The sequence below is a fragment of the Theropithecus gelada genome, chromosome 8, assembly GCF_003255815.1.
Source record: "Theropithecus gelada isolate Dixy chromosome 8, Tgel_1.0, whole genome shotgun sequence".
NCBI classification, from domain to species: domain Eukaryota; kingdom Metazoa; phylum Chordata; class Mammalia; order Primates; family Cercopithecidae; genus Theropithecus; species Theropithecus gelada.
Genome location: NC_037676.1, coordinates 53,573,424 through 53,598,246, shown reverse-complemented (window position 1 = coordinate 53,598,246; position 24,823 = coordinate 53,573,424). Strand labels below are relative to the sequence as shown.

The 24,823-nt window shown below is 37.3% G+C and overlaps 1 protein-coding gene across 1 annotated transcript in view; it reads left to right on the top strand.

The window, feature by feature from the left end:
- Positions 1-24,823, top strand: part of PXDNL (peroxidasin like) — a 496,832-nt gene that overhangs the window by 362,989 nt on the left and 109,020 nt on the right. Inside the window, exons 10-12 of the mRNA XM_025394327.1 lie at positions 2,694-2,960; positions 7,356-7,472; positions 9,310-9,468. Coding sequence (XP_025250112.1) covers positions 2,694-2,960; positions 7,356-7,472; positions 9,310-9,468 — 543 coding nt within the window. The remainder of the gene's footprint in view (positions 1-2,693; positions 2,961-7,355; positions 7,473-9,309; positions 9,469-24,823) is intronic.

Sequence of the window (24,823 nt, the reverse complement as noted above, 5' to 3'; positions counted from 1 at the left end):
TTTTATTTCAGTGAGCAGTGGTTTGTAGTTCTCCTTGAAGAGGTCCTTTACATCCCTTGTAAGTTGGATTCCTAGGTATTTTATTCTCTTTGAAGCAATTGTGAATGGGAGTTCATTCATGATTTGGCTCTCTGTTTGTCTGTTACTGGTGTATAAGAATGCCTGTGATTTTTGCACACTGATTTTGTATCCTGAGACTTAGTTGCTTATCAGCTTAAGGAGATTTTGGGCTGAGACGATGGGGTTTTCTAAATATACAATCATGTCATCTGCAAACAGGGACAATTTGACTTCTTCTTTTCCTAACTGAATACCCTTTGTTTCTTTCTCTCGCCTGATTGCCCTAGCCAGAACTTCCAACACTATGTTGAATAGGAGTGGTGAGAGAGAGCGTCTTGTCTTGTGCCAGTTTTCAAGGGGAATGCTTCCAGTTTTTGCCCATTCAGTATGATATTGACTGTGGGTTTGTCATAAATAGCTCTTATTATTTTGAGATATGTTCCATCAATACCGAATTTATTGAGAGTTTTTAGCATGAAGGACTGTTGAATTTTGTCAAAGGCCTTTTCTGCATCTATTGAGATAATCATGTGGTTTTTGTCTTCGGTTCTGTTTATATGGTGGATTACGTTTATTGCTTTGTGTATGTTGAACCAGCCTTGCATCCCAGGGATGAAGCCCACTTGATCATGGTGGATAAGCTTTTTGATGTGCTGCTGGATTCAGTTTGCCAGTTGAGGATTTTTGCATCGATGTTCTTCAGGGATATTGCTCTAAAATTCTCTTTTTTTGTTCTGTCTCTGCCTGGCTTTGGTATCAGGATGATGTTGGCCTCATAAAATGAGTTAGGGAGGATTACCTCTTTTTCTAGTGATTTAAATAGTTTCAGAAGGAATGGTACCAGCTCCTCCTTTTACCTCTGGTAGAATTTGGCTGTGAATCCGTCTGGTCCTGGCCTTTTTTTTGGTTGGTAGGCTATTAATTATTGCCTCAATTTCATTTCTACTTTGAGGAGATGACTTCCTCTTGATCTTCTCCTAATGTCCTCAATTCTTTTTTTAAATCTCATTTGCCTGCCTAAAATGTGGTGTTCCTTATAACGCTGTCCTCCCCTCCCTTTCTCTAGTCCCCCGTGCCCTAATCACAGTTTTTTCCTCTTCCATCTGAGCTCTTCCCAGACCTTCAGCTTTCATACTTCATGTAAAATTTGTAGCCTTTATTGCTGAGATCCTGCCTGAGCTTTCAATGGACGTTGCCAGGACTTTCTTTTTATCTTCACATGTAAATCTTTACATCTCTCAAACACATTTGCCCACACAAAGCCACAGCATCCTGTGTTTGCTATCTCTATTGATATCATTACTCTCCTCCAGCAACCTCTGATTCACCCTCGAGTGCTACTCCTTCTTCCACAATTCTGTAAAAATTTAGTTCTAAGATGCATCAGATTATCCCCTTTTCCAGTTCTACTGCTACTGACTTACTTCAGAACATTTATTTCAATTATTATAATAGCTTTCCCTATACTTTCCCTTACCTCTTGCCAGAATGTTCTCCTATCACATTTACATCTAACTCTGAGACAATTCCTTCTGAGGCATGCTGTGGTTTTATGGATGATGTGTTCTGTCCTCTGTTCATGCAGCTGGAGTAGGAGCACACAAGGAGGAGTGCTTTTGTTCATCTGTGTATCTTTCCAACATCCAGCATGTTACTGATGTACATAAGACATTCACTATTGTTAGGAATTAAATTAAACATTTATTGTTGAATTGGATTAATTTAATTTATTTCCACTCTCCCGAGTATGTTCATCTCAGGAATGGAGGAGCCCCGCTCCCCAAACTTAGACTCAATCATTAGGCATTTTTAACACATTAGCAAGTTTTTAATTTTTGCTTGAGATTCCCAGAAAGAGAATCTCCTATGAATTTGTAAGACTGGAACTCCTTACATGAAAATCTGAATTTTCTATTTACATGGATACTTGATGAATCAATTTATAATACGTTTAACTGAAAGTAACTGAAAGCTTGGCTAGATATGGCTTAAATGCATAACATCTATGTGTGTGTGTTTGTGTGTGTGCATGTGTATTTTAATTTGTATGCCTCAAGTAGGACAGGGGTAGTCTGTCACAGAGCTACCACTTTACCCCAATGAGCCAATAATATACTTCTTTCTGCTTTTTGATCTGCTTTGCACATAGGTTTCTTTATTCCTCATAATTTTCACCTCTTAATCACAAAGTGGCTCCTGTAACCCAAATGCATTCCTGCCCGAATTCCAGGTAGCAAACAGGAGGAAGAAATGACTACTTAGACTTAGCACTTTTATTTATGCCCAGTGACATGTGCCTAAATTGTGTTTTTAAAAAATGTGAGTATTCTTAAGAGGGAATGTTTAACCATTTAGCTCCTAAAATAAGGAATATGTATTGTGTAGGTGCTTTGCAGTATCTATAATATATCATGATATCAAGGCAAGCAATCTTTTTTAAAAAGTATGTACTCACAGCAAATCCACATTTCATTATTTTAGATTTAATTCTCTGGGAATTCAATGTATATATGTAATATTTTAGTTTAAAGGCATTTTGAAAATGACAATAATCTTAAAACCACAATGCAGAATAAATACATCTTCCTAACTCTTACTTGCTGGATTTTGTTTTGTTCTCCCCTTACCATCAGTCAAACCAGCCTTTGTAATCCAGCCCCAGGACACAGAGGTTTTAATTGGCACCAGCACAACTTTGGAATGTATGGCCACAGGCCACCCACACCCCCATATCACTTGGACCAGGGACAATGGATTGGAGCTGGATGGATCCAGGCACGTGGCAACGTCCAGTGGACTTTACTTACAGAACATCACACAACGGGATCATGGTCGATTTACCTGTCATGCTCACAATAGCTACGGCTCTGTTCAAGCTGCAGCAAACATAATTGTACAAGGTATGGGAGCAGAAGGTCATGATTGAAATGTTCCTCCTGCCACACTCAGAAAATTATTTTTCAGCTTAAATAACGTCATGTACATCAGTGGAGAGATATTTTTATTTGCCAATTATTTCTTGACACAATAAAACTTTCAAAGCTAATCTGTTTCAAGTTAAAAGTTGTTTTTTTTCTTTCCTGCTTCAATCTTTATCCAAAGGTCAGAATCAACCATTAGCAACAAAAGAGATGGAGTCATTAATCTGGAAGGAAACTGTCAAGAGATATTTGTGCTTCAGAATATTTTACAGATACAGGAAAGACAGTACAGATATGAAAGTGAAAAGGCTGTGCCCTGTGTTCATAGTCACTTACCAAACTGTCTACTCAACAGAGCTTGAGGACATGTTGAAGGCTCCTGCAAGGCCAGGCTGTTTAACAACAGCAATAATAAAACTATTCTGAATCCAGAAATTAATTTATATGCATGGGCATGCAATCATGTTATAAAGAAGGCACATTCTTCTTTGTACTTTAGTTCTCAGCCTGGGGTGGCCCCTTGCTTTCTGGTGTGTGTGCGTGCGTGTGTGTGTGTGTGTGTATGTGTTTGTGTGCGTGTGTGTGTGTGCATGTGTGCTTGCATGCCATCCTCCTGTAGGGTTAGAGTTTAGTAAACAGCATAATATAAGTGCTATTGGAGTCATACCAAAAGTCCTGTTCTTTCTAAAACAGTTTTTCATCAGTTGACGAGAGTACGGTAATTCACATGATCCGTTTTAAGGGCTTCCCAATGTCATGAATATTTTGATTGAGTTAAGTTTCATTATTTTAAGATTTGCATGGGATGTTGTCTACCAAAACACTGAACCTTGTGAAATTTAGAACAGAGAAAAATGGAAGTGGCCAGCCTAATGCAGTGCCTGAGTTGGGAGGGCTTCAGAACAGTGAGCTCCAGCGACCCCAAGAGTGGTCTTGGCCTCCATAAAGCACAAGGCTTCCTCTAGCCTAGGCTTCCTGCATTCAGAGAATGTTTTTTAATTTGAACTGCTTAGCATCAACTCCTTAAGTAGCAATAGATCAATACTTTCTTGTTCCTATTTACATGTCTCAGGAAAAAAAAAATGTGTTTTTCCCTAGAACTGCTAATATCCTGAAAATACTTTCCTTCCTCTAATAAGAAGGTGCAGAAATGAAATATTTTCTTGGGGGAAATTACTTTTAAAGGATCCAGACATTATTTTTAAACTTTTAATATGTTGAGATTGAAAAATGCTTTCAAAGACATTGTGTTTGGGTTCCGTTTTGCTTACATCATTTTGTGTTCAATGTCTGTTTTTTTAGAAACCTAATGCCTGATCACTTTCACACGTTAGTGGTTGCCTGTATTCGACACTGTGCTAGGCTTTTGTTTCTCAGCTTTTTCCACGTACTTCCTTCGCATGCTTCTATCTGCTCATCTGCGTCAGTCAATGCTTAACAGAACTCTGGTAACATGTACCATCCTGCCTATTTCTTATACCACAATATGTTAATGATTTCTTGTTGCCAATGAGTTTGCATTGAAATGGCCATCTGCTTGTCCTTTGTTATTTGTGACCATGTACTTGTGTCACTTTTGGATCTGTGTGTCCAGATTTTTAATTGGTTTCAAAATGGTCCGTTAATCGTTCTACACATTTATTTAAAAGGCTGATTTTATTTGCCTAGTCATAGATTAAACATTTTAAGACCTCTCCTTTTGTGTCATTTTAACAGGTTTCTACCCATGTTCTTGATCTTTTAATGTCTATTTAAACCGAAATCACAGTTAACCACAGATAAACTTCCTTTTTCAGACTGACTGGAACAAATATAAATAATAAATAAAACAACACAAAAAAGCTTCAATGAAAGATATGAATCACAGTGTGGACACATAGGTAAAAAGGCCTATGGTTATCAGCAATGTAAATCAAAATGCTTTATGCGTGAGGCAGCACCTTAATGAATAGCCAGAATCTTAGATTTTAATAAAATAGCAAAACACTTCATCTCAGCATGTGCTATTTTAGCACTGGAGGTGGGTCTCAGAAGGCCATCATTTTAAATGGAAAGCCCAAAGACGTCAGCTTCATCATTCCTGTCTAATTATTCCACCTTCTCTGCCTGCTTTGGCGATGTTCATAATTTCTTCATCGACCTAGCAAGCTGCTCATTTTAGTGTTAGAAACAAATGTAAACTGATTATTTTCTTAAATGTTTTCTATACTTTGCTAAGATGTGGATCTTGGGTTCTGTTAAAAGTGAGAACACGTGAAGCTCAACAATTCTTTTCACACAGACTTGGCTAACTGTGAACTTTAACTATTATTAAAGTTATTATTAAATGTTAATGTTTTTAATAATTAAAATAAAATAAAATTTTAATATTTTGCTAATTATCAAAGTTAGTATTATTCAAAAGTTGAAATCAAATTTCCCAACCCTAGAACCAGGACTACATTATTTCTCTTAACTACTATCATCTTTTGTTATATAGCTCTTTTACTGTGTCATGAATCTATTTTTTAATGTAGAAATATTTTTGTTCTTTTTAAGTTGTTCTTAGTAATTTTGGGAGTTAGTGTAATGTTCTGGAAAGAACATCAGGCTGGGGGTTGAGCGGCCCAGATTCTCTACTATCTTTTCTACTTATTAGCTCTGACCGAGAGAAATTCAATCCTCCCTCCCACAGTCTGAATTTTCTCATCTGTGCAGTGAGGAGCCTGAGACTGCTGATTTGTGGGCTGTTTTCTAGCTTGACTCTTCTAGAACTCTATTACAAATAGCTTGCAGGCATTCCTGAGGGTTTCTGTGAATTTGTGTGACTTGGAAATTTATCTTATACCATAGTTATTTAGTCCAGCACCTTACTTAGAATCGATGATGACTTTAAAAAACTCTTTAGTACCTGCACACAGTATGAAACTTGCAACAAATACACTTTGCCAAATATTATTTACTTTGGCATGTTTCTTGTACTTCCCGATGCAGGTGCAAGAAAGGGGGTAGGAGGAATTGTGCAAAAATCTAACAAGGCACAGAAATGATTTGTCAGGTTGTCAAAGGCATTTGAACCAGAGTGACTCCATCTTGAATGGGGGCTGGGTAAAATGAGGATGAGACCTGTTGGGCTGGATTCCTAGCAGGTTTGGCATTCTTAGTCACAGGATGAGATAGGAGGTTGGCACAATATACAGGGCACAAAGACCCTGCTGATAAAACAAGATGCAGTAAAGGAGCTGGCAAAAAACCTGCCAAAACCAAGATGGTGATGACAGTGACCCCTGGTTGTTCTCACTGCTCATTATATGCTAATTATAATGCATTAGCATGTTACAAGACACTCCTACCAGCACCAGGACAGTTTACAAATGCCATGGCAATGTCAGGAAGTTACCTCTTATGATCTAAAGTGGGGAGGAACTCTAAGTTCTGGGAATTGCCCACCCCTTTCCTGGAAAACTCGTAAATAATCCGCCCCATGTTTAGCACATAATCGAGAAATAACTGTAAGTATACTCAGTCAAGCAGCCTATACTGCTTCTCTGCCTGTGGAGCAGCCATTCTTTATTCCTTTACTTTCCTAATAAACCTGCTTTCACTTTACTCTATGGATTTGCCTCATATTCTGTCTTGCATAAAGTCCAAGAACCCTCTTTTGGGGTCTGTATTGGGACCCCTTTCCAGTTACAAAGTCAATTGTGAAAGTTCTTCTGATCACTTAGGTGTTACTGGGGATCATTGTGCTCTTCTTAAATGGCCACATTGATTTATTTTTTTATTCAATCAAAGAGTCATGGACAGAATCCCTTTTCAGGAATGGTATATGCAATTATTAGCTATTTCTTATTTATATAAAATCAATAATACAAAATCTGAATATTTGGAACTCTGAATTTTGACATAAATGTGACTTTTTCAAAAGTATAATTTCAAGTGTTGTAGGAACATTAATCTTAAGGAGCTTATTTTTCTTTCTGAAATCGAAAAATCAACTCGTTTCAAATTTTATTGTGCATGTGAAAATTTGGAGAAAATGGTTTGTTAATAGTTTAAAGTATGATTTGTAGCTTTAAATATGTTTATCACATCTAGTAAAATGATAACCAATATGATTTAATCATGGGAAACAGCTGCCATAAGAGTTAGAAATGGTTTCTTCTCGTTGGCTACTGCTGTTCTGCTTTGCAGACCAGATGTGTGTATTTCTGGCTTCCTTGCAAACAGGCACAAACATACAGAAGCATCTCCACCCTCTTTATAACCTTGTTTATATATAATTGGAAACAAATTCTGATCACACGACATATTTGAACACATTTTCTTTTTTCTATTGGCACTGAAAATTTGTAAAATAATTTTCAATTTTGATGTATGTTTCATTCTCTTTAGCTCCTCCACAATTTACAGTAGCCCCCAAGGATCAAGTGGTGCTGGAAGAACATGCTGTAGAGTGGCTCTGTGAAGCTGAGGGCAACCCACCTCCTGTAATTGTCTGGACAAAAACAGGTATTAGAACATCTATAAGTGATTGTAGGGAAAAATAAACGCCTTCTTTTGTGGAGAGTAAAAAACATGATTTAAATTAATTATCGAAGGTATATCATGGACATGAAAAAATTACACAGAAAGTAATCTTTGATCTAAGAATAACATCATCATAATTTTTGTGGGTTTTGAGTTTTGGCATTTGAGTGTGTGACCTTCCTGAGATCATCCCTTGTTGGACTCGGCTTCCTGATTTTTAAAATAAAATTATTGGAAAGCGTACAGTTTTTGTTTTTGTTTTTTGTTTTTGAGACAGAGTCTCGCTCTGTCGCCCGCCCAGGCTGGAGTGCAGTGGAGCGATCTTGGCTCACTGAAAACTCTGCCTCCCGGGTTCACGCCATTCTCCTGCCTCAACCTGTAGCTGGGAATACAGGTGCCCACCACCACGCCCGGCTACTTTTTTTGTATTTTTAATAGAGACGGGGTTTCACCGTGTTAGCCAGGATGGTCTTGATCTCCTGATCTCGTGATTTGCCCGCCTCGGCCTCCCAAAGTGCTAGGATTACAGGAGTGAGCCACGGCGCCTAGCCGCAAGAGTAGCAGTTTTAAACATTTTTTTTTTTAGTGGGAGAATTTTCATCTAGTACAAAATGAAATCATAAGTGAAATGAAATCCACAGTGAAGCCGCAAAAAAGAGCCGCTGTTCCTGAAGTGTGGGTGGGTGGGGCGTGGCCTGGCAAGGATCTAACTCCCTATGCCCCACCAAGGGGCCAGACACTTCCAGGGAACCTGGGCACGTAACAGAACAGGATTGACAATTGGCTGGATGAGAGCTTGTCTAAGATTCCTCCGGGCTCGGAAATCCTACTTTCCATATTAGTTAAGGTACTAAATAAAATTCAAAATACATCTACATTTATGAATTTCTTGTATTAATTTTTTTGCTTGGTTATTTATGAGATTAGTTGATAGGAGGTAGACTTTGGTTCACATCTCCATAAAGCCTTGGTTCACATCTCCACTCCTCCTCCATTTGCTTGTCATGTGACCTTGGGCAAATGTGTTAACTGCTGTTTTCCAGAGTCCTTGTTGCTATGTTGGGGGTGATGACACTCCTACATCATAGGGTGGTTGTGGTGATTGCTTTGAATAATTTATACTCTTCACCATTTAGAACAGCTGGTGACACAGTGTGTGTACGCTCAATAGGGTTAGCTATTCCTTTTTCCATCTATAACAAGACATTCATTAAGACACAAGTTTTCACTAATCTAGTTGAAAATGATAATCTGATTTAATTGTTAATGACCATAAGCATAAAGTGTTAAGAAGGATTCAGAAGCTCATATAAGCTCAGAAGTGAAAAGTACAATGGCCTCTGGTTGTCTGTGTAGAGTAACAGCATGAATTTCACAAAATCACCATTTTCGATATGCTGCCTCTGAATTTTAAGTGTATTTCAATCACGTTGTATTCCAAATATTGCATACACATGATAGACAATTGTCACGAAGATATCTGAAAATCTAGTTTAAGAATCAGATTGGTTTTGAAATTTGCTTTCTGATTATAGTAAGGCTGAGGGGCACAAACATGAAGGTTAAAAATTCATTAGGAGGCTGGGCTGTTCTGGTGACAGATGAGAATTCCTTACGATGCAGTGGCAGATGTTTGGCGACAAGTGGCATGGGGATGCTGTGTTTCTGGAGTTGCAATGCTAGGGCAGAACCCACACAGTACACCCTAGCACCGAGGATTTCCTGAAAGACAGGCCTCACCCTTTACCCAGGACAACCAGCAGCTCTGGCTTTCAGTGCTCTGGGCCATGTAGAATACTTTCTTTACCTCTTTTTGCAGGAGGGCAGCTCCCTGTGGAAGGCCGGCATACAGTTCTCTCCTCTGGCACTTTGAGAATTGACCATGCAGCACAGCACGATCAAGGCCAATATGAATGTCAAGCAGTCAGTTCATTGGGGGTGAAAAAAGTGTCTGTGCAGCTGACTGTAAAACCCAAAGGTAATACATACTGTGATTCATATTTGCATTCTGAAGTGTGCACCTCTCTCTCTCTCTCTCTCTCTTTCTCTCTCTCTCTATATATATAGTCATAGGACCTAAGAAATGCAAATTTGATATCTTCTTCCAATCAGTCTTTTATATAACTTCATTTTTTAGAATTCTACTTTCATTCATACTAATTATGATTATGTTTTCCTTAAAAATGCCATTTCAGATTTTCTTACAAAATTTTTTACCATTACTATGATTACTTAGTCCTACCTGCCTAGACTATCTTACAAAAGAATGCAGCTTCTCAGGCCTGACGGACTGAATCTCACCCTGACACTGAAGTATGTTTTATGCTCAGTGGTATTAGGAATACAGTAAAGACACTCCCTTCAGACTCTTCATGTGACAACTGTACTTAGGTTTATCCTACATAATATATATTGTGGAATGAGATTGTGTTATTCATCCATAATTTATTGTCAACTGAGAGGTAAAAAGGGAAAAAATTTAAGATCTGAATTTTTAAAGATAATTCCAATATAAAAATGAAAAATGGTTGTTATTAATTACTATTGAAATTTTTTCTTAGTTTCTGGCTTATGGTGAAATGATGGAACTTAATTACAAAATGCACAGCACCTAAACTGCGTTTTCAGCACTGCTGTACATTTAAATATAATTTCCCGAGTCTCTCCACAATTTGCTACAATTTGTTCTGACGTAGTAGATCTCAATTCAGAGGTAACATATGTTGATGAGAGCATAGGGGAAGGAAAAGCAAAGCTCTGCTGCATGCGTCAATGTAGGTGTGAGAAGAAGCCTTGGGAATGCTGACATGTTCATGATGCCTGAACACAGATGAAACCCTACACAGAGCTACTGTCTACATATGGTCTGTTAGCAATTACTTTCCCCTTGTATTTTAGACATACTAAACTTTTTTTTTTTTTAAAGGAAGTTGAGGTTCTATGAGAGGGAAAAAGGATTGTAGGGAAGATGTGCAAATAGCAACTCAAACGAGTGGGAAGATTTGAAAACGCAATTGTGGAAAGGTGTCAAGCTATGATGTGCCCTGGCAAACCTTTCTGTCTAAGAGGAAATAACAAAAGCGAGTATGCAGAATGTTTCAAACTACTTTTGAATTGGTGTTCAAGTAAAATCCAAAAATTAGGTGGTATTTACATTGTATGTTTTAAAATGGGACCAATAGTAAGTCCACACATATTATTAAAACCAAATATGAGGTAAGGACATCAAATAGCCTCATCTTGATTTTTCCCCATTACCAAATCCTTTCACTTGACTTGCTCCTGTTGATGCTTTAGATCTCAATCTAGAAGCCACTTCATTTCCCTAAGGAGGCTTCCTCAACTCTCTAAGACCACTCTAAGTTGCCCCTGTTGAAATTAGTATTAGAATACACTATTTAATCTAGGAGTTGGCATATATAGAAAATTTGGTAAATCTACCAAATATCCATAGTTGAGAAAATGCCACTAGCAATTGGCATGAATATGGAAGCAAACAAGTTTTTTAGAGAACAAAGGAACAAAGGGCCCTAAGTGTAGCACCAGATTTTGTGAATAGTGAGAGCCATATGGAAGGAGTTAGTTGGGATGGTTAGTTGAATTGGAACACATCAGATCTAGACTTCAGACTATGAAGCTATTGAAAGTCTTGATCACATTGATTATTCTGAATATTCGTTAACCTGGGCTGAGTGTGGTACTTGCTCATGCCTGTAATCTCAGCACTTTGGGAGGCTGAGGCTGGTGGATCACCTGAGATAAGGAGTTTGAGACCAGCTTGGGCAACATGGTGAAACCCTGTCTCTACCAAAACTACAAATGTTAGCCAGGCATGGTGACATGTGCCTGTAGTACCAGCTACTCGGGAGACTGAGATGGGAGGCTGAGGAGGGAGAATCGTTTGAACCCTGGAGGAGGAGGTTTCAGTGACCCAAGCTCATGCCACCACACTCCAGCCTGGGCGACAAAGCAAGACTCTATCTCAAAAAAATATATATATGTATATACATATGTATAAAGAATATTCGTTAACCTAAAGAGGATAGGATAGCGTGGAATAGAGAAAAATGAAAGTCAGAAACCACTGGAGCTACTACTGTCACCAAGTGATACGAGATCTATAAACTAGAATCACAGTGGTGGGAAGGGAAGAGTGAATGAATTCAAGAAAAAGTATAGCAGGTTGAATCATTTTATCTCTGAGATTATGAGCAACATTTTCCCCCCAGTACCTGTTCCCAGTAATACTTTGCAGAACCTTCATCTGTTTCCAGCTAGAAATCGGCTTCCTTGACTATATTTTGGGCACATGAATTTCATGTGCTGACAGTCTTATTCTGCCTAAGATGTCTTAGTGTTGAATTTCCTTTGGGTATTAGGTGTTTTTTTTTTGTTGTTGTTGTTGTTGTTTTTGTTGTTGTTTTACTATGAAGAATCAAATACTATTTTATTTAAGGAATGTTCTCTTGAATTAATTGTTTTAATATTGCTTCTGTCTCATTATTTGTTTCTTTTTGGGGAACCTCCACATTTTGTGTATATTGCAATACTTCTCAAAGTGTGTTCCGTGGTTGCTGGTTGAGGGAGATCCCCAGACCCTTGAGGGGATTTCCTAGGTTAAAACTTTCTCCTAATAGTATCAGTAATTTGCCTCTTCGCTGGGTTGACATTTGTGCTGATGGTGCAAAAGTCATGGTGGGTAAAACTGCTGGAGCCTCAGCCTGAACCAAGACAGTGGGTGCCAAATGGTAGGAGTATATCATTATATCCTTTGTTTGTAGCAGAAAGTAAAAAAGAAAGGTAATGTAACTTGATGCTGTTATTGATGAAATGGGGAAATATTACTTTCATTAAATTTTGACCTTTACATACATATCCTTTCAGTAGTTTGTGTCATAAAGGCAATTGTCAAAAGAAGCTACCAATTGTCAAATTTTGGTATAGTATCAAAGAATGTTTACAATTATCTGAAAAATCCTTAAAAATACTCCTATACTTTTAAAAACATGTGTTTGTGAGGTAATATTTTATTCATAGACTTCAATCAAAACAACTAATTGTAAGAGATTGAATTTGGAAGCAGTTCTTCTATTATTGAGATTTGTAAAACAATGCTACTCTACTCACTACATTTTTTAGAAAATATAATTTTCATAAAAATGTTATTTAAAAATGCTATGAGTTTATAATCACAATTTTAAAACGAGCACATAAATTTTTAAATTCTCAGTTTTAGTTTCTGATGCACATATGAGCCATATAAATAAAAGATCTTAGTGCTTGTCAATAATTTTTAAAAGTAAAGGGTTCCTGAGGCCAAAATGATTGGGTGCCACTCATCTGTTGATCTTCTTTGCCCAAATGTCTAGCTCTCTCTCTTTGTCTTCAATTCCTTTTAGCTCTTTGTTTTCAGAGCATTATGCCGGCTTTTTTCATATCTGTCTTCATATCCCTCATGCATTTTTGACAGTGTCTTTTCACTCCAGAGGTGCTTCTAACCCTTACTTATGCATTTTATTTTTTCCACTAGTATTTTGGATAATTATATGCAAATATTTGTAAGCAATGGATAAAATTACTAATTTTACAGAAAAATCTAATTAATAAAAATTTATGTCAAAAGAGAGAGAAATCTAACAGAATGTTACAAGGAGAAAACAAGTTGCCAGAGACCAGAGCAGAACAGATATTCAAATTATGACTCTCTGGCATGGCTGTAGAGGTTGTTAATTATTCCATGTGTTAAACCTGTGGAAAAGCTACGTTTCGTAAATCATGTGGTCAGGCGCTTTTCCAGGAGGAACTATCACTCCTTTAAATAACATTTCCAATGTTATTTAAATTGCTTCAAAGATTAGAAAATAATTAATGTCATAAAGTATTTTTTAAAAGCAAGCATAATCTTGATAATAAAGCTCTAAGAATTAATGAAAGATAAAAAAGCAAAGCTCTTACATATCCACACAAAAATCCAAATTGAAAATAAATAAATATAATCATCAGTATCAAAGAATCCAGTAGCACATTCAAAACATTAGTGGCATTTATTCCAGAAATTTAAGAACAAAACAGTAGTAGGAAAGAATATATTTTATTAATTGACATATTTTATATTAATAGATTTAGGAAGAAAAATCATGAGTATTTCCATAGCTACTAAAAAGGCATTTGTTAAACATTCAACATTCATTCTCATCAAAAACTCTTCATAACATAGTTTTGAACAGATATTTCTTTAACATAAAATAGGTCTACTGAACTCATTAGCTAGAATCTTGCTTAATCAATGAATAAGATAATATTTTCATAAAGAAAGGAACAGAACAAAGATTTCTACTCTCATCACTGTCATTTAACATAGAGTTGAGTGACAAATCACCAAAATTAGGTAAGAGACGTAAGAAAGAATAACTAAGAAAATTCTGAAAAAGAACCAGAATCAAGGAGGGCTAATTATACTAGATACTAAAACGCATGATAAACCTACAATAATTAAAATATACCCAGATGGCATATTAGAAAACAATATGTAATCTACAAATTTGTTCCATTTTATCTGGAAATTAATGCATGAAAAGCGTAGCATTTTCTGTCAGTAAAGAAAGTAACTCAATAATAAAAGAGTTGGGACTAACTCAATAGACATATGGAAAAGTGACCCTGGGTCCATGTCACATGGGTTTTGTTCTGGAGGTGTCCTTCCCAGTGAGGGTACAGAAAAAGGGAGGAGAAAAGCCTGCTGACTGGAAGTTAGCAGTGTGGCGACCTCTCCTTCTGTTGCTGTGTGGCCTTGCTTGGTCATCAGGGTGTTCTGCGTGGCCAGCTCCCAGGCTTCATGTATGTATTATTCAGAGGCCATATTGAAGTCCTCCCAGTACTCTATTCCCTGATGTGAGGCATCCAGCTCCAGCATTTGGTCTTTCAGCCAATCTTACGTCCTCTTAGAACCAACCCCAGCTAACAGGGTTTCCTCACTCAATGTACAGTCCTACAGAGCATTTATTACCTGAAAGACAGCTTAAGTCACCATTTTCTGTGGTTACCACTAACCACCACAGTGATCAATCTGTAATCATCACAGTGATCTCTCTCTGTACCAGTGCTGAGGGACTTCAGAAAGTTCATGGAGAAGGCATATTAGGAAAAAACTGTGCATGGATGTCATTTTTTTTTTTTTTTTGGCACTAAAATAAATTGGCAGTGACTTGTTATAGCATGTCACGTTGCCATGCTGCTCTGTCTCTCAGGTTTGCCTTTGCTTTCTAGTTCTCTGCTGCTGTTCACCTCTACCATGTCATCAAGTCCACTGACCAAGCAGACATCTAACTAGGGAAGTAAATGCTAGTCTCCACTTCTGCGTGACACTTTCAATTTTATGGAAGGCAACTCTCTTCTCCATATCCAAGAAAATGAAGGGCCTTGTATTAGTTGGTTCTCATGCTACCATGAAGAAATACCTGAGACTGGGTAATTTATAAAGAAAAGAGGTTTAATTGACTCACAGTTCTGCATGGCTGGGGAGGCCTCAGGAAACTTACAATCGTGGCAGAACGCACCTCTTCACAGTGTGGCAGAAAAGAGAATGAGTGCCAAGCAAAGGGGGAAGCCCCTTATAAAACCATCAGAGCTCGTGAGAACTCACTATCACGAGAACAGTATGGGGGAAACCACCCCCATGATTCAATTATCTCCACCCAGTCCAGCCCTTGACACATGGGGATTACAATTCAAAGAGAGATGGGGGTGGGGACACAGAGCCAAATTATATGAGGACTCTTCCCCTCAGCACTGCACTGCCCAAAGACATGAGACCCTGTCTCCCACAGTCACCTGGTGGTGTCGGACAGGCTCTGGATCTGCTCAGTAAGCCCCACAGGGGAGAGGCAGTGCAATCCTGCTGGCCCTCTGCACCTTGTGGCTGGGACACATCTCACTTTTCTCCCTGTGCCATAGGCCTTAGCAGCAATACTAAGACAGATGGAAAAGCTCCCTTAATACCCTGCTACCTGTGTTTTCAGACCCTTCCTGGTCTCAGGTATTTCTCTGTGTCCCAATTCAGACTCAAATGTGTAACTTCCTTCCTAGATAGATACTTTAGCCATTATTTTAATTTTAAAATATATTTTGTAAGCAGAAGGTAAATACTGAATAAATGTGCACTGTCGGTCAGTAAGGGCAACATGTGTTGTGAGGTATGTAGAGTGTTGTGGGATAGCTGCAATGTGGGAGTGCTTTCATGGATGGTGTGGACTCATTCATGATGTTTCACTGGTAACATCCCCAGAGGTCACTGCCACATGAATTATTATTATTATTATTTTTCAATGGGATTTTTTGGAGGGGAATAGGTGGTGTTTGGTTACATGAATAAGTTCTTTAGTGGTGATTTCTGAGATTTTGGTGCACTCATCATCCAAGCAGTGTACACTGCATCCAATGTGTAGTCTTTTATCTCTCACCACCCTCCCATCCTTTCTCCCGAGTCCCCAAAGTCCATTGTATCATTATTATCTCTTTTCATCCTTATAGCTTAGCTCCCACTTATGAGTGAGAGCATAAAATATTTGGTTTTCCATTCCTGAGTTACTTCACTTAGAATAATAGTCTTCAATTCCATCCAGGTTGCTGCAAATGCCATTATTTCATTCCCTTTTATGGCTAAGTAGTATTCCATGGCGTGTGTGTGTGTGTATATACAATTTATTCATCCACTTGTTGATTGATGGACATTTGGACTAGTTTCATATTTTTGCAATTGAAAATTGTGCTGTTATAAACCTGCATGTGCAAGTTTCTTTTTGGTATAATGACCTCTTCTTTTCCTCTGGGTAAATACCCAGTAGGGGAATTGTTGGATCAAATGGTAGTTCTACTTTTCTTTTCTTTTCTTTTTTTTTTTGAGACAGAGTCTGACTTTGTCACCCGGGCTGGAGTGCAGTGGTGCGATCTTGGCTTACTGCAACCTCTGCCTCCAGGGTTCAAGCGATTCTCTTCCCTCGGTCTCCCGAGTAGCTGAGATTACAGGTGCATGCTAACATGCCTGGCTAACATTTGTATTTTTAGTAGAGATGGTTTTTTGCCATGTTGACCTGGCAGATCCCAAACTCTTGGCTTCAAGTGATCCACCTACCTTGGCCTCCCAAAGTGTTGGGATTACAGGCGTGAGCCACCGTACCCGGCCTGTACTGTTAATTCTTTAGGGAATCTCCACACTGTTTTCCACAGTGGTTATACTAGTTTACATTCCCACCAGCAGTATAAAAGTGTTCCCTTTCCACTACATCTACACCAACATCAATTTTTTTTTAAATTTTTTGATTATGGCCATTCTTGCAGGATGGTATCACATATTTGCTTTGATTTGCATCTCCCTGATCATTTGTGATGTTGAGCATTTTTTCATATGTTTGTTGGCCCTTTGTATATCTTTTTTTTGAGAATTGTCTATTCATGTCCTTAGCCTACTTTTTTGGGGATTGTTTGTTTTTTTCTTGCTGATTTGTTTGAGTTCCTTGTAGATTCTAGATATTAGTCTTCATCAGATGCATAGATTGCGAAGATTTTCTTCTATTGTGTGGGTTGTCTGTTTGCTGATTATTTCTTTTACTGTGCAGAAGCTTGTTAGTTTAATTAAGTCTCATTTATTTATGTTTTTGTTGCATTTGCTTTTGGGTTCTTGGTCACGAAGTCTTTGCCTAAGCCAATGTCTAGAAGGGTTTTTTCTGATGTTATCTTCTACAGTTTTTATGGTTTCAGGTCTTAAATTTAAGTCCTTGATCAACCTTGAGTTGATTTTTGTATAAGGTGAAAGATGAGGATCCAGTTTCATTCTTCTCCACACGGCTTGCCAATTATTCCCGCACCATTTGTTGAATAGGGTATCCTTTCCCCACTTTACGTTTTTGTTTGCCTTAATGAAGATCAGTGGGCCATAGGTATTTGGCTTTATTTCTGGGTTCTCTGTTCTGTTCCATTGGTTTATGTGCCTATTTTTACAACAGTTCCTTGCTGTATTGGTGACCATGACCTTATAGTACAGTTTGAAGTCAGGTAATGAGATGCCTCTAGATTTGTTCTTTTTGCTTAGTCTTGCTTTGGCTATGCAGGCTCTTTTTTGCTTCCATTTGAATTTTGGAATCGCTTTTTTTAGTTCCATGAAGAATGATGGTGGTATTTTGATGGGAATTGCATTGAATTTTTAGATTGCTTTTGGCAGTATGATCATTTTCACAATATTGATTATCCCCATTCATGAGCACAGGATCTGTTTCCATTCATTTGTGTCATCTATGATTTCTTTCAGTAGTGTTTTGGACTTTTCATTGTAGAGCTCTTTCACCTCCTTGATTAGGTATACTTCTAAATAGTTTATTTTATTTTTTGCAGTTATTGTCAAGGGAGTTGAGTTCCTGATTTGATTCTCAGTTTGGTTGCTCCTGTATATACCAGTGCTACTGATTTGTGTACATTAATTTTCTATCCTGAAACTTTGCTGAACACATTTATCAGTTCTAGGAACTTTTTGGAGGAGCCTTTAGGGTTTTCTAGGTATACAATCATATTATCAGCAAACAGTGAGTTTAACTTCCTCTTTACTGATTTGGATGGCCTTTATTTCTTTCTCTTGTTCAATTGTTCTGTCTAGGACTTCCAGTACTATGTTGAATAGAAGTAGTAAGAGTGGGCATCTTTGTATTTTTCCAGTTCTCAGGGGTAGTGCTGTCAACTTTTCCCCATTCAGTATTATGTTGGTTGTGGGTTTATCATATATGACTTTTATTACCTTAGGATATTTCCCTTCTATGCAAATTTTGGTGAGGGTTTTAGTCATAAAGCGATGCTGGATCTTGTCAAATGCTTTTTCTGCATCTATTGATATGATCATGTTATTTTTGTTTTTAATTCTGTTTATGTGGTGTATCACACTTACTGATTTGCATATGTTAAACCATCTGTGCATCCGTGTTATAAAACCCGTTTGATTATGGTGGATTAACATTTTGATATGCTGTTGAATTTGGTTAGCTAGTATTTTGTCAAGGATTTCTGCATCTATATTCATCAGGGATCTTGGTCTGTAGTTTTCTTTCTTCCTTTTTTATTTTTGTTTTGAGACAGAGTCCCACTCTGTTGCCCACGCTGGAGTGCAGTGGCGCAATCTTGACTCACTGCCAGTTCTGCCTCCAGGGTTGACGCCATTCTCCTGCCTCAGCCTCCCGAGTAGCTGGGACTACAGGCGCCAGCCACCACGCATGGCTAATTTTTTTGTGTATTTTTAGTGAAGATGGGATTTCACTGTGTTAGCCAGGATGGTCTCAATCTCCTGACGTTGTGATCCACCTGCCTCGGCCTCCCAAAGTGCTGGCATTACAGGAGTGAGCCACCACGCCCGGCTGTGGTTTTCTTTTTCTATTATGTCCTTTCCTGGGTTTTGGTGTTAGGATGATACTGGCTTCATAGCATGATTTAGGGAAAATTCCCCCTTCTCTATCTTGTGGAATAGTGTCAGTAAGATCTATACCAATTCTTCTTTGAGTGTCTGATAGAATTCAGCTGTGAATTCTAGACATTTTTTGGCAAATTTTTTATTACTGTTTTAATCTCACTACTTACTGTTGGTCTATTCAGAGTTTCTATTTCTTCCTGGTTTAATGTAGGAGGATTGTATATTTTCAGGAATATATCCATCTCCTCTAGGTTTTCTAGTTTGTGCACATGAAGGTTTGCATAGTAGCCTTGAATGATCTTTTGTATTTCTGTGGTATTGGTTGTAATATCTCCGGTTTCGTTTCTAATTCAGCTTATTTGGTTCTTTTCTCTTCTTTTCTTGGTTAGTCTTGCTAATGACCTATGAATTTTATTTATATTTTCGAAGAACCAGCTTTTTTTTTTATTTGTCTTTTGTATTTTGCTTGTTTGCTTCAATTTCATGTAGCTCTGCTCTGATCTTTGTTATTTCTTTTCTTCTGCCGGATTTGGGCTTGGTTTGTTTTTCTTTCTCTAGGTCCTTGAGGTGTGACCTTCCATTGTCTGTTTATGCCCTTTGAGACTTTTTGACGTAGGCCTTTAAGGCTATGAACTTCTCTCTTAGCACCATATTTGCTTTATCCCAGAGGTTTTGATAGGTTGTGTAGTATTGTTCAGCTCAAACAGTTCTGAAATTTCCATCTTGATTTCACTGTTGACTCAATGATCATTCAGCAGCAGACTGTTTAATTTCCATGTATTTGCATGGTTTTGAGGGTTCCTTTCGGAGTTGATTTTCAATTTTATTCCACTGTGGTCTGAACAGTGGGATCAGGAGGAAGAACGATCTTTGGCACTTTCTTTCTCAGTTTCTGCACATCTTTCACTTGCTGATTCTCTCTGTATTTTGCAGGTGTGATGGATATTATGACATGGCAATGCATTTTTGGTGCCTGGTGGTGAGAATTTTCATATAAAGTTGATCCTCCAAAACTTCCCTGAATAATGTTTATGAGATTTAAGACAAAACAAGGTCCTATTTCTACAAGAGCAACATCTTCTTCTATGATATGAAACTTCTGAAACCATATCCTATTATCCAAAATGATGAAAGTGAACACATGGCTCATGAATGGTTGGCTTTTGGGATGATAGCACAGTGTACTAAAGATCTGAATTAAGAGTTCCTTTAACAAACCATAATGTAGTAATTCATCAAAAGCTGGGTCAGGGCAAAAGGGGCTGAGAACCTTTCAAACAGTTTCCAGTTATCTTTAGTTCAGCTAGGGTATGAATATTTTGAACAAGGAATTTAGCAGATGGTCCATGAGATGAATTTGAAAGCTACATAAAGAGATCCTGTTTTTTCTTAGCTTCAAAGTAGATGCATTTATTACAGTTTTTCATTTCACAGAGCTCGCTAATCACAAATTATTTATACTTACGATCCACTTTAGTGTCTGCTTTAGAATGAGGCATCAACATTCTCAAGTCCTGCATAAAATGTCTTGTTCTGAAATTTATTTATTCCTCTGGGAGAAAAGATGAAAATCCATTCCTTGTTTTTTCACTCCCCCTTGCAAACACGGCCTGGGATCCAGTCTCCATCTTCTTCCTCCACCTCCTCTGCGGTGGCTCTCAGCTTAGCTGGCCACTCATCCTCTTTTTTGTTTCTTTTTGGGTTCTTTGTCTGAATTGCCACGCCTCCATACTGTTTCCTCTTGGTTGCCACCACCTTGCCTCCACACTAATTATTTGTTCTCATTATCCACATCTTCTATTTGTAAAGAAAATTTTATTTAATCTAAAAAAATTCCCCAAATTTATACATTTTTAAATTTTAACTTGTTTATTTCAGCCATTCTACCAGGCTGCAACGATACCTTTCCATTCTTGACTGGAGTCCAGTATAATTATTTTATCTTCCAAATATGTTGCATCTAAAAAATGAAACAAACAAAAAACAAGCAAACAAGAAACACTGGTGAGAACTTTTTTTTTTTTTTCTTTTGAGACTGAATCTTGCTCTATCACCCAGGCTGGAGTGCAGTGGAGCAATCGCAGTTCATTGCAACCTCCACCTGCTGGGTTCAAGTGATTCTCCTGCCTCAGCCTCCTGAGTAGCTGGGATTACAGGTGCGTGCCATCACTCCTGGCTCCTATTTTTTTTTTTTTTGTATTTTTAGTAGAGATGGGGTTTCAACATGTTAGCCAGGATGGTCTCGATCTCCTGACCTCGTGATCTGCCCACCTCGGCCTCCCAAAGTGCTGGAACTACAGGCGTGAGCCACCATGCCCGGCCAGTGAAGACTTTTTTGTGTGTTTTTATCCATATACTTGATAAAATGTGGAAAGGACAGAGCTCTTTATCTGGGTGACATGATCTATTAATTGATATTTCTTGGGTATAGATGTTCAATCATTAGAAATCCTTTATAAAGAGTTCCTTTGTACCCTGTTTTTACTACTTCATCTCTGTAAAGAGGGAATCTATAGAATGCTAAAATCATGATATATTGTGTCTACGGCAACTGATCTGTGTTATGTTCTGTCATAATTCTGTGACTCACTTTCCTCATCTAATAAATGCTCATGATTATCATAATTTGGGGGGAATAATATCAATGCCATTAATCTGCAGTAGAGCATACTAGAATTCATAGTGTCTTAATTCTAGTATTTTTAACCTTCTTATTTCCTAGTAGTTCCAAAAAGATTATTAGCAAACATTCTGGAACCATTTGGTACATGGTACAAAATACATTTAATGTATATTGAGTACAAACCATGTGGTATCACTATTTTAGTCACTGGTGACTTAGCAGTAAATACAGCAGAAGAATCCCTGTTCTCTTGGAAAAGATGCTTCTCATCTGAAGGGAAAGAAAAGGAAATAAATATCCTGTATTCCAGAGAGTGTTAAGTGTGATGAAGAAGCAAGAAGGCATAGGGCCAGAAAAATGTACCAGGACATGTCATTTAAAAAGAGAGGTCAGGGGATACCTCTAGAAGGACATGACATTTGAGCAGAGAGCTGAGTGAAGTGACAGTCAGAGAAAAAAGGCAAATCACTTACAGCAGTTAAACTAACAACAGGCTTTATGTCAGTAGCAACAGAAACCAAAAGATGCTGGAATCGATTCTTCAAAGTGTTTTCACAAAAATAACTGTAAATTTAATATTATATAAGCATCAACTGGTTCATGGATAAGAGCTAAGTAAAGATAGTTTCAGAAAATAAAACTGAGAATATAGTATTGTATACCCATCAAAGCATTCAAGAATGAGGGCTAAAGATTATCTTCTTGAAGAAAGACAAAATCTTAAAAGAGCTGAGATTCAAAAAAAAAAATTCAATAGTGAATAAAGAACCTGATGAACATATAGATAATATTAAAATATTTTCTACATTCAATAATAATAATTGTAATCATTAAGGTATGACATTGAATAAAATTATACAATTAAATACTGACTTACAATGGAATATATGTTGGAAAAATGGTTATTGGAATTAAAGTTTTATAATATTCTTACGTATCTGAGATGAAGTGTTAGCTAATAGGTTGGTTAATCTATTAATTTCAGGCTTGTAAGTATGAATGCCACAGATACTAAGGGTAAATAGTAAAGCATAAAAATACGATTATAAGTTTCAAATCAGAAAAGTGAAAGTGTTGAATTAGAAAACTAACAAATTAATTGTTTAAATAAAAGTTAAGAAAGGAGTAGTGGCAGCAAATTTACAGGTGAATTCTGTAAATGTCCTAAAAGTCAACCCAGTCTTAAACAAAGTTTTGCAGATAATATAAGAGGAAATACACTTCAAATTAATAAAAGAAATTATGGACAAAAAAATCTTAATCTCTGTAAAAAATATTGCCCACTGACTCCACTGATATTGCTAGATTAATGGAGGACAAATCATTTTAATAGATGCAGGGAAAACATTCGATCAAATTTATTAACTAATTATTAAGAGAAGGTCTTAGCAATATAGAAATAAAATGTTTTCTACAAAAAACACTTTTCTTATAGAAATAAAACTATAGAAAATTACATTTTTAAAGGTGAAATGTTAGAAATATTTCTATTATTATTATTATTATTATTATTAGAGATAGAGTCTTACTCTGTCACCCAGGTTGGAGTGCTGTGGTGCTATCTCTGCTCACCGCAATCTCCACCTCTCGACTTCAAGCGCTTCTCCTGGCTCAGCTTCCCCAGTAGCTGGGACTACAGGGACGCTCTGCCACATCCAGCTAATTTTTGTATTTTAGTAGAGACAGGTTTTTACCATGTTGGCCAGGCTGGTCTCAAACTCCTGGGCTCAAGTGATCCCCACTCGCCTTGGCCTCTCAAAGTGCTGGTATTACAGGCATGAGCCACCGGGCCTGGCCAAAATATTCCTTTGAAAATTAGGAAGAAGATTGCATGTACTCAGTGTTGTAATGGAAGGTCTAGTCTTTACAAAAAGGCAAGACATAGAAAACAAATGTTATGACTTTAGAAGAAATACATACAATTTTATTTGTATATAATAGGATTTTCCTCATACACAATCAAAAACATCTACAAATAAACTATCAGACCTAAGAGTTCAGGAAGATAATTGGATATGACATTAACAAGTAAAAACTATTTTTCTTTCTACATGCCAGCAACAAAATGCCTAATTTTATTTTAAAAGCAAAACTCCTTAAAATGACGAGAAAGTATAAGTTAAAAATAAATCTAACAAAAGATGTGCAAGAATTGTGTAGAAGAAAAATAAAATGTCATTGTAAGAAATTGAAGAAGACAGACTTACTATTGTAAAGATGCTAATTCTTCCACCATTGATTTATAGATCAATGCAATGCCAATCAAAACCCTAAAAGAGTTCTTGATGGAAACTGAAAGGATAATTCTGGAAGGCATATGGAATAACAAAAATCCAAAAATAACCTAGATCATCCAAATACCAAGACGGTATTACTGTATACTACTCAGGAATAACATATTGTATGATTGGCCCAAGGATTAACAACTTACCAAAGAGACAAAAACAAACAAACAAACAAACAAACAAACAAACAAACAAAAAAACAGTATGTGTAAGCATGAGCAGAAACTATGGCTTCTCAATAATAGTTCTGGGAAACTCATTATCCACAGGGAGAAGGTGAAATTACATCTTTATATCACCCTACACATCAAAATCAATTCCAGATAAAAAATGTTTTAATATTTAAGACATTTAACTCTTTTTGAACAAGAAGTAAAATTATTTTTTTTCTTTCTTTTTTATTATTATTATTATTATACTTTAAGTTCTAGGGTACATGTGCATAACATGCAGGTTTGTTACATATGTATACTTGTGCCATGTTGCTGTGCTGCACCCATCAACTCGTCAGCACCCATCAACTCGTCATTTACATCAGATATAACTCCCAATGCAATCCCTCCCCCCTCCCCCCTCCTCATGATAGGCCCCGGTGTGTGATGTTCCCCTTCCCGAGTCCAAGTGATCTCATTGTTAAATTCCCACCTATGAGTGAGAACATGTGGTGTTTGGTTTTCTGTTCTTGTGATAGTTTGCTAAGAATGATGGTTTCCAGCTGCATCCATCTCCCTACAAAGGACACAAACTCATCCTTTTTTATGGCTGCATAGTATTCCATGCTGTATATGTGCCACATTTTCTTAATCCAGTCTGTCACTGATGGACATGTGGGTTGATTCCAAGTCTTTGCTATTGTGAATAGTGCCACAATAAACATACGTGTGCATGTGTCTTTCTAGCAGCATGATTTATAATCCTTTGGGTATATACCCAGTAATGGGATGGCTGGGTCATATGGTACATCTAGTTCTAGATCCTT